The sequence below is a fragment of the Artemia franciscana genome, chromosome 15 (assembly GCF_032884065.1).
Source record: "Artemia franciscana chromosome 15, ASM3288406v1, whole genome shotgun sequence".
Lineage (NCBI taxonomy): Eukaryota > Metazoa > Arthropoda > Branchiopoda > Anostraca > Artemiidae > Artemia > Artemia franciscana.
Window position 1 is genome coordinate 44170808 of NC_088877.1, and position 11454 is coordinate 44182261.

At 34.6% G+C, this 11454-nt stretch overlaps 1 protein-coding gene across 2 annotated transcripts in view; it reads right to left on the reverse strand.

Annotated features, from left to right (window-relative positions):
- The window catches only part of LOC136036520 (probable basic-leucine zipper transcription factor J), a 46481-nt gene extending 43681 nt beyond the window's left edge, over positions 1-2800 (reverse strand). For both annotated transcript variants that reach the window (XM_065718823.1, XM_065718824.1), the window contains exon 1: positions 2294-2800. In XM_065718823.1, coding sequence (XP_065574895.1) covers positions 2294-2780 — 487 coding nt within the window. In that variant the 5' untranslated portion in view covers positions 2781-2800. The remainder of the gene's footprint in view (positions 1-2293) is intronic.
- Between the last annotated feature and the right edge of the window lie 8654 nt (positions 2801-11454).

Consider the following 11454-nt stretch of genomic DNA (forward strand, 5'->3'; position numbering starts at 1 on the left):
GTTTTAAGTTTTAATGTTGCTCCTTACTTTCATTTAAAAAACTTGTTTTTTTTTATTTAATTTCTGGACGTTTTTGAATTAATGCATGTTTTGATCTTGGCTCTCCGCATATAAATAATCAAAACAAATTTCCATATTAATTGTTTTGGCCAAATGGCTTTCTCATAGTTTTAATCGGAAGATAGTAAAAAAGGAGGGAGGGAGGAGGCCTAGTTGCCCTCCAATTTTTCGATTGCTTAAAAGGGGAACTAGAATGTTTAAATTTTCAGGAACGTTTTCAATAGTAAAAAATATACGCAACTTACGAATCAACTTACGTAACAAACTTTTATATTCTAATGTTTTTATTGCGTTTATGAGGGGGTTCACCCCTCGTCAATACCTCGCTCTTTACACTCAAGCTTAAAGTATGTCCCAATTACTTAAGAATGACCTCTCAATCACAAAGGCCGTAGAATACATAATTCAAATTACTAAAAATACTTTAGCGTAAAGAGTGAGGTAATACGAACAGGTAAACCTCTCATATGCGTAATAGTTTTTGTTAGTTTCAAGTTTTAATGCTGCTCCTTACTTCCTGTAGAAAAAACTTTTCATATTTATTTTTTCATTGTTTTTTTCAAATAATACTAGAAAATACTGCGCCCCCTTCATTGAAATTCTCTTCCCCCGTGAGAAGTTCCTCCATGGAAATATCCTCCTATATACCCCCCTCAAACCAAAAAAATCCCCCCTGAAAACGTCTGTATACTGCCCAGTAACCATTACTATATTTAAACACAGGTCAAAGTTTGTAATTTGCAGCCCCTCCCACGGGGACTGCGGGGGATAAAGCCGCCCTAAAGACATAGTTATTAGGTTTTTCGGTTATGGTGAATAAAATGGTTATCTCAGAATTTTGGTCTGGTGACTTCGAGGAAAAACTGAGTGTGGGAGGGGGCCTAGGTTCCCTGCAATTTTCAGGTCACCAAAAACGGGCCCTAGAACTTATAATTTCCGTTATAAAGATCCCTCTCACGACATTCTAGGACCATTAAGTCGATACGATCACCCTTGGAAAAAAAAACACGCATCCGTGATCTGTCTTCTGGCAAAAAATGCGAAATTCCACATTTTTGTAGATAGGAGCTCGAGACTTCTACAATTAGATTTTCTGATACGCTGAATCTGATGATGTGATTTTCGTTAAGACTGTATGACCTTTAGGGGGTGTTTCCACCAATTTTCTAAAATGAGGCAAATTTTCTCAGGCTCGTAAAATTTGATGAGTAAGACTAATCATGATGAAACTTATATATTTAAAATCAGCATTAAAATGCAATTCTTTTGATGTAACCATTGGTATCAAAATTCTATTCTTTAGAGTTTTGATTACTATTTACTACAGTTTGTTACCACGAACTGTTTGAAAATATCTGAAGAAATTACCCTAAAGAAGGCTTCCAGTCCGTCCTTTTAAATTTACAACACTTTTGGTCAGAAATCGATTGGGGGCTTATTTTGAAATTCAGAAAGTTGTTTCGAAGAGGAACAATAGAAGAAGCAAAAGAAGCGAAAGCATGGGGACAATAGTAAAATCTGGGCATTTTCAGAAAAGTTCAGAAGATAACTTTCCCCCGTGGGCATGATCCAGATATTTCTCATATATAGTTTTTGGCATTTTTAACTACATCTTATTTGCATTTTAAAGGTGTAAGAAGTTAGTGTATCCACAAGAAGTGAACAAACTACTTATATGCAAGACTCAAGCATTTTAATTCAGATAAGGCCGACTAACTTTGGGCTCAAAACGAGGCCTTAAAAACAACGGCCCCACCAAGGATTTAATTGTGGTGATTAAATTACACTTAAAACTTTCATTCAGGATGACTGTGACAGGCAACAGAAGTAAAAATGTTGCTCAAAGATTCTTTATTTTCTAATTCTAAAGGAAACACAAGTTAAATTTACTTTCTGTTAGATCGTAAACGATAATAACGTTTAAATACTGGACTTATCCCAATTCCTGAGCTGTTTCAGGAGGGAAGGGGTCTTAGAAGGAGAAGTTACTCAGGTTAAAAAAAACCTCAGGGACACCATATTACAAATAATTAATCTAATGATCATAATCATTGTGATATTTTTGGGGATTTTATTTGTATTAAAACTAAGTCGAGGGTACATATAATAAATAAGATGGATACCAAATTTATAATGGATTAATAGAACAAGTTTCAATTTAAAAAATAAAATTTTACAGTTAACGTGGAGACATAATATTACACCAGAAACCTAAAATTAAATTAACTCTTACCTAGAGCAGAGAACTCAGCTGATTGAAAGCAATATCTATTCATTTGGCCAAAGATATTCGGTCTAGGGGTATTGTAATAAATAGGTTGAGGGGCGATGTGATTGCCAGTACTTGGAATAGAACTACCATTTGAAGCAGTAACTGGGGCTGAATAAAACGAATATCTATTCACATGACTAAGGATATTTGTCCCAGAGGCATTTGGATGCACTGTTATTTGACTGTCGTTGCTTGAAACCGATCTGCAGCTTAAAACAGGAACTGGTGCTGAATTGAAAGGACATCCATTAACTAGACATGGGGTATCTTGGTTTGTCGTATAATTCCAGTCGCTGTTTTGATTTTCTTTGTTTTCTGGAACAACATTACTGTTATTGTTAAAATCAAACTGCGAAGAATTACTAGGACTATCATCTAATTGCAAAGCATTTTCAATAACAGACTGCCAAAAATTGTCGTATTCGTCTATGCTAAAACACGCTGCCATAACCAAATTAATTTGGTCAGTTCGGAACACTTGCCTTTTTTGAACTGAGCTTCTCAAAAAACATCCCCTTGATTAACCTCGATTGCGTCACACTTCTTAAACTGAAAATGACCGGGAGGTAATTTCAATAAAACCCTCGTTTTTAATTGGTTAAAACAAAAGAGGTGATTAGGTGGTTCCAAGATGCAACCGGATTCTAAGTTAATTTTTATAGAGCCGCTTAAAGAGATGTGTGATGATAACAAGTGGACACAAAACGGGTGCAAAAAGGCAAAGTAAATGAAATCATTAATGATGCAGAGAATACTTAACTTGTCACGAATGGAACCAGACCGATATATCGGCCAGCCGATATGCGAATCAGTGTCATTTTTAGATATCGGCTGAATTTCTATGGCACTTGGTATTAACCAAGTGACATATAGCAATCGCAAATTCTGTCGGTCTGTCGGTCCCGGTTTTGCTACTTTAGGCACTTCCAGGTATGCTAGGACGATGAAATTTTGCAAGCGTATCAGGGACCGGACCAGATTAAATTAGAAACAGTCGTTTTCCCGATTTGACCATCTGGGGGGAGTGGGGGCCGGTTAATTCGGAAAAAATAGAAAAAATGAAGTATTTTTAACTTATGAGCGGGTGATGAGATCTTAATGAAATTTGATGTTTGGAATGATATTGTGTCTCAAAGCTCTTATTTTAAATCCCGACCGGATCTGATGACACTGGGGAGAGTTGGAGGGGGGAAACCTAAAACCTTGGAAAACACTTAGAGTGGAGGGGTCGGGATGAAACTTGATGGGAAAAATAAGCACAAGTCCCAGATACATGATTGACATAATCAGAACGGATCCGCTCTCTTTGGGGTAGTGGGTGGGGGTAATTCTGAAAAATTAGAAAAAATGAGGTATTTGTAACTTACGAACAGGTGATCGGATCTCAATGAAATTTGATGTTTAGAAGGATATCGAGTCTTAGAGCTCTTATTTTAAATCCCAACCGGATCTGGTGACATTGGGGGCGATTTGGGAGGGGGAAACTTAAAACTTGGAAACACTTAGAGTTGAGGGATCGGGATGAAACTTGGTGGGAAAAATAAACACAAGTCCTAGATACATGATTGACATAACCGGAACGGATCCGCTCTCTTTGGGGTAGTTGGGGTAGGGGTTAATTCTGAAAAATCAGAAAAAATGAGGTATTTTTAACTCACGAACTTGTGATCGGATCTCAATGAAATTTGATATTTAGAAGGATATCGTGTCTCAAAGCTCTTATGTTAAATCCTGACCGGATCTGATGACATTGGGGGAAATTTGGGGTGGCGAACCAAAAATCATGGAAAACGCTTAGATTGGAGGGATCGGGATGAAACTTGGTGGGAAAAATAAGCAGAAGTCTTACATATGTGATTTACATAATTGGAACGGATCTGCTCTATTGGGGGGGGGGGGGGTAATTCTGAAAAATAAGAAAAAATGACGTATTTATAACTTACGAAGGAGTTATCAGATCTTCATGAAACTTTATATTTAGAAGGACCTCGTAACTCAGATCTCTTATTTTAAATCTCAACTGGATCAAGCGTAGTTGGGGGTGAGGGTAGTTGGGGGACCGGAAATCTTAGAAAATACTTAAAGCGGTGAGATCAGGATGAAACTGGATGGGAAGAATAGAAACCTGTCTAAGATACGTGACTGAAATAACCAGACAAGATCTGCTCTCTTTGGTGGAATTGGGGGGGGGGGGGTAATTTTGGTAATTTTTGGGGGTAAAATTGAGGTATTTGTAACTTACGAAAGGGTGACCAGACCTTAATGAAATTTGATATTTAGAAGGATCTTGTACTTTAAAGTTCTAATTTTAAATTCCGACCAGATCCTGTGACATTGGGAGGAGTTGGAGGGGGAAACTGGAATTCTTAGAAAACGTGAAAATTGGGGTATTTTTATCTTACGAATAGATGATCAGATCTTAATGAAATTTGATTTTTAGAAGGAATTCATGTCTCAGAGCTCTTATTTCAAATCCCGACCAGATCTTTTGACATTGGGGGGAGTTGGATGGGGAAATCTTGGAAAAACACTTGGAGTGGAGGAATCGGGATGAAGCTTGGTGGATAGAATAAACAAATGTCCTTGATACGTGATTGACAGAATCGCTCTCTTTGGAGGAGTTGGGGGGAGGGATTCAGTGATTTGGCGATTTTGGTGCTTTTGGACGTGCTAGGACGATGAAAATTAGTAGGCTTGTCAGGGAGCTGCACAATTTGACTTGATAAAGTCGTTTTCCCACATTCGACCATCTGGGGGGCTAAAGGGAGAGGAAAAATTAAAAAAAATTAGGTATTTATAAATTACGACTTGGTGATCGGATCTTAATGAATTTGGATATTTAGAAGGACATCGTGACTCAGAGCTCTTATTTTAAATCCTGACCGGCATTAAGCCTCTTATTTTCCTTTTCAAATCAATCTATTGATTCATAGAATTTTGTTAGAGCTCATACCGTATGATCTCTTGGCTCTTAGCTCTTCATGCCTCGTCACAAGTGCCATATGAGCTCTTAGCTCTTGTTTCTTATGCAATAGAATTTTTTTTCTTGTAAAGTCCAAATTATGTTTTCGTCAAGAGAGGGTATGGGGATTTTTAGCCCTACTCATGTTAGTTTCTGCTTTTTATCAGATTCACTCTGTTATTTATTATAATTTCTTTTAGTTTTTGGTTTTTTTCATTTATTGATGGTGATGATGTAGTAGCTGCACGCTTGGTAGATTATTTGATTTTATTTCTGCTCATTTTTGGTCCAAAGGAACTCTTTATATTTCTCTGAAAAAATTATATAACTTCGAAGACCACACTGCCTTTCCATGACGAAAGTAAAACAGTTCAAAATAGGGATGATACCTTTTTATTGACAGTGAATAGATATAAAATTATTTAACTGGATATTTCGAACACATATACAGTGTTCATCATCAGCAGTAAAACTAAAAGACATGAATAAAAATAAACAAAATTTATACCTGATAAACTAATTACATATAGTTTATTAGTGAAAGATAAACTTTTCCTGGAAAATATTATTTCAAAAAAGGTGAGTGCAAGTGATTTTTGTTTTATTCAACAAACAGCAAGAAATCATTTCAATCATGACTTTCACCTTTCCAGAGAAAGATTACTTAAAAAGTTTTCAAAATTATCTGAAAATAAAGCCGTAATACCTTCGTCAACTCTTGGACCAGGTGTAATTAATTTTTCATCAAGGACCTTAACGTTACAAGAAAAGTCCGTATTAGAAAAAGGTCCAAAATTATGTTTTAAAACCAATAAAGTCCCAGTAGAAGAGATTATCTCTTTAATAGAAACATCTTTACATAGAAACCCCATCCTAATCAAAGATGTTAGCCTAGTAAGAGCTTCTACAGTTAAAGCCCTGTCAGAGTTTGCTTTAAAACCAGAAATCCCTAACAATTCTTTCAAAGACATGAAGATTCTTAATAATCAAACAGTTCGTGGTAACAAACTGTAGTAAGGAGCGACCCGGCTCAATAGTAACCAAAACTCTAAAACATTGAATTTTGATATCAATAGCTACATCAAAAGAATCGCATTTTAATGCTGATTTTAAATATATAAGTCTTACCCATCAAAAGTTACGAGCCTGAGAAAATTTGCCTTATTTAGGAAAATAGGGGGAAACACCCCCTAAAAGTCGTAGGATCTTAACGAAAATGACACCATCAGATTCAGCGTATCAGAGAACCCTACTGTAGAAGTTTCAAGCTCCTATCTACAAAAATGTGGAATTTTGTATTTTTTGCCAGAAGACAAATCACGGGTGCGTGTTTATTTGTTTGTTTTTTTGTTTTTTTTTTCTTTTCCCCAGGGGTCATCGTATCGACCAAGTGGTCCTAGAATGTCGCAAGAGGGCTCATTCTAATGGAAATGAAAAGTTCTAGCGCCCTTTTTAAGTGACCAAACAAATTGGAGGGCATCTAGGCCCCCTCCCACGCTCATTTTTTCCTAAAGTCAACGGATCAAAATTTTGAGATAGCCATTTTGTTCAGCATAGTCGAAAACCATAATAACTATGTTTTTAGGGATGACTTACTCCCCCAAAATCCCTGGGGGAGGTGCTGCAAGTTACAAACTTTTACCAGTGTTTACATATAGTGATGGTTATTGGGAAGTGTACAGACGTTTTCAGGGGGATTTTATTTAGTTTGGGGGTGGAGCTGATGAGAGGGGGCTATGTTGGAGGATCTTTCCTTGGAGGAATCTGTCATGGGGGAAGAAAAATTCAATGACAAGGGCGCAGGATTCTCTAGCATTACTATAAGAAAACAATGAAAAATAAACATGAAAACATTTTTCAAATGAAAGGAAGAAGTAGCATTGAAACTTAAAACGAACAGAGATTATTACGCATATGAGGGGCTCTAAAAATACTTTAGCATAAAGAGCGAGGTATTTAGGAGGAGATAAATACCTTGCTCTTTATGCTAAAGTGTTTTTAGTAATTTCAACTATTTATTCTACGGCCTTTCTGATTCAGGGGTCATTCTTAAAAAATTGGGACAAAACTTACGATTTAGTGTAAAGAGCGAGGTATTAACCAGGGTACAAACCCCCTCGTATACATAATAAAAATATAAGGTTATGAAAGTTTGTTACTTAAGTTAATTCTTAAGTTACATATATTTTTTACTAATAAAAACGTTCGTTAAAAATTAAAAGTTCTAGTTGCCTTTTTAAGTAACCGAAAAATTGGAGGGCAACTAGGCCTCCTTCTCCACCCCTTATTTCTCAAAATCGTCTGATCAAATCTAAGAGAAAGCCATTTAGCCAAAAAAGAAATAATATACAAATTTCATTTTAATAATTTATGCGCGGAGAGCCAAAACCAAACATGCATTAATTCAAAAACGTTCAGAAATTAAATAAAAAAAAACTAATTTTTTTAGCTGAAAGTAAGGAACGACATTAAAACTTAAAACGAACAGAAATTACTCCGTATATGAAATGAGTTGTCCCCTCCGCAATCCCTCGCTCTTTACGCTAAAGTTTGACTCTTTGCCACAATTCTACTTTTTGAAACAATTAAAAGCTTTAGCGTAAAGAGCGAGGGATTGCGGAGGGGACAACTCATTTCATATACGGAGTAATTTCTGTTCGTTTTAAGTTTTAATGTCGCTCCTTACTTTCAGCTAAAAAAATTAGTTTTTTTTATTTAATTTAAGAAGGGATGAATCTATTATTATTACAAAAGCAGACAAGGGTAACACTTTAGTGATAATGGACACCAAGGACTACGATTCAAAATCAAACGCTTTACTGAAAGATGAAAAAACGTACAAACAACTTTCTTTTGACCCGACGGACTCATGCACAAAGAAGTTTAAGAACGAGTTAAAGAGTTTGAAGGAAGAAGGGAAGATTACACCTCAACTTTTCTACAAATTCTTACCAAGAGGTTCTTTGTGCTCTAAATTATATGGACTTCCAAAGATATATAAGCCAAATCTGCCATTACGACCAATTGTTGCGAATAACAAGTCACCAACAAGTGCTCTGAGTAAGTGGCTAGTTTCATTGTGTAAAGCACTCATGTCTACACAAATTTCTTACATTAAAAATTCGTCAGAACTTGTAAAAAAAACTAAAAGAAGTTGAGATTTCTTCAAATTCTATAATTTAAAGTTTCGACATAGTGTCAATGTATACGAGTATTGATGTAAAAGCTGCAGAAATTCTTCTTGAGAGAAAGATACTAAGAAATTTGGACTTAATTGGTGGTGAAACAGTTTTGGAAGTCGGTGTAATTATGAATTTAGTTAGGTTGTGCAACATGTTCTCTTATTTTTTTCAATTCAGAGGGGGTTTTTTCGAACAAGTAAATAGTTTACCCATGGGGGCCCCTTTAAGTCCTTTATTAGCAAATTGTTTTGTAGAAAATATTGAAACAATAGCGTTAGATTCATATTTTTTAAAACACAAATTTTGGGGGAGATATATGGATGACATAATTTCAGTATGGAATTATGGGATGGAGGAATTAAAAAGTTTTTTAGAACATCTTAATTTTTGGGGAGGGGATTTAAAATTTACAATAGAATTAGAAGAGGATAACAAACTTCCTTTTCTGGATGTCCTTCTTTTAAAAAATGAAAACAGTCTGGATTTTAAGATTTACAGAAAACCTACTAACAATAACAGATTTTTGTCGTTTTTCTCCGGTAATGCTCGCCAAGTAAAAATTGGTTTAATCATATCTTTAACTGACCGCATTTTTAGAATTTGTTCTCCAAAATTCATTGAGGAGGAATTATCGTTGCTAAAGAGATTTTAATAAGTAACCATTATCCGGGTTGGTTAATTGACCAGACTTTTTCGAAAAGAAGAAAAAATTTCTAGAATGTTCTGACGATGTTCTGGAAACAACAGAAAAGAAAGATATTTTTTGTTCTCTACCATATGTTCCAGGTTTGAGTGAAAAACTTAAAAGAATTTTACAAAATAATGGTTTAAAGGTAGCTTTAAGAGGTAGCAATACTTTGGCTAGTTTTTTAAATTCTGGAAAGGATCGGACTTCCGTAGAGCAACAAAGTGGGGTTTATAAAATCCCATGTACTTGTGGAAGCTCTTATGTGGGACGTACTAACCAGAATTTAAAAACGAGATTGCTACAACATCATGATTCTATTTCATCGTCTTTAAAGCAAAATATCAAACCTGAAGATTTCACATTCGGAGCATATCTTTAATTTTCCAAATCATTTTATTTTGTTTGAAAATAAAGCAAACTTTCAGGGAAACAATCGAAATTAAAAAAAATTCTATTCAAGAATAATTCCATAAACAGAGATACAGGCGAATTTGGATTGAACTCAATTTATGATAATTTACTGAAGTCAAATAAAGTAAATATCACCTCACCTAAGAGCTATGACCTCTCTCCACGTAATATGTCAGATAATTCTAATGAACCGGAACCAAAAAGGTCAAAGAGATTTGCCTCGACTGTTGCACTGAAAAAAAATAAGAGCAATATACTATATGTAATTAGTTTATTAGGTATAAATTTTGTTTATTTTTATTCATGTCTTTTAGTTTTACTGCTGATGATGAACACTGTATATGTGTTCGAAATATCCAGTTAAATAATTTTATATCCATTCACTTCAATAAAAAGGTACCATCCCTATTTTGAACTGTTTTACTTTTGAAAAAATTATTTTGTGGAATTTTTTTTTTAGTTAATAACCTTAGGATGCTGGATAAAAGAATGCTAGATTTTTAAAATATTATGATTCAGAGTGGAACCCAAAACAATCTATGTGCACATTTCTCTGAAATGCTATAATTTAAACAACAAATCCCCCCGTTTCCCCTGGAAGTAGCTCGTACACGAAATAAGATCATTTATCCAAAAGAGTTATTTTATCGTTGATGGTTTAGAAAAAATGTCACAATGTCTTCAGGTACTTACAATTTTTGGCCATACCTATCGAAATTACTTCCTCTATCTATCAAAACAGCTGACAACACTGAATCATTTCTGAAACTACTTTATGACTTCTATGTCTAGTTCATAATAATTTTCTAGCCCTAGTTTATTTTATTTTTGAGGACAAGATTAGAAGAAAACAATCTGATTGTTTTGAGCGTTTTCTTAATTTTTAGTCAGAAGCCTAGTAGCTCCGCCATTTTTTAGCGCTGTTTTAGTTACCAATTATTGCTAATTAAAGTTTCGAGGTGGTAAAAAGACCATAAAAATAGCTTTGATGAAATTTATAGCCAAAGTAAATAGAATCATTTGAGTCAAAATTTCTTTTTTAAATTAAACTTTATTTTTGACAATATCCTCAAACATGCAAAGGACATGCGTAAGCATGAACTAAATTTAACTCCCATCCAAGTGAAAACAACTGGTTTAAAAAAAAAAATTATGTTTTATTGCGCTAAGTTTTGCTTCGACGTCTTATGAAAAATTACAAAAAGAACTTGACAACTATATGATGTGGTAAAATGTTTAAATAAAATAAATGCATAGACTATTTAGATTACGTGGTTCAGAGATGGGGGCTTCCGGATTGAGTGACTTTAAAGGACTTTGTGACTTGTTTCGTCCGTTATAACATTTACTTTTCTTTTTACTTTTACTTTCATTATTCCCACTTGCTTTCTACAATTGATGCTGACACTTTGATATTTGTATTTTTCTTAGTTAGGTTCTTATTTATTAGATTCACATTCTTATTGAAACTTTGAAAATCTATCCTTTTTTTTCAACAATTTCTACCAAGATACGAACTCATTCTAGGGATGCTTTATGTACATCTCGCATTTTTAGCCTAATTATATCAAACAGTTTGTGGTAGCGAACTGTAGTAAGGAGCGACCCGGCTCAATAGTAACCGAAACTCTAAAAAAGGGAATTTTGATACCAATAGTTACACAAAAATTGCATTTTAATTCTGATTTTAAATATATAACTTTCATCAAGATTAGTCTTACCCATCAAAAGTGACGAGCCTGAGAAAATTTGCCTCATTTTAGAAAACAGGGGAAAACACCTCCTAAAAGTCATACAATCTTAACGAAAATCATACCATCAGATTCAACGTATCAGAGAACCTTATTTTAGAAGTTCGTTACGTAAGTTAATTCGTAAA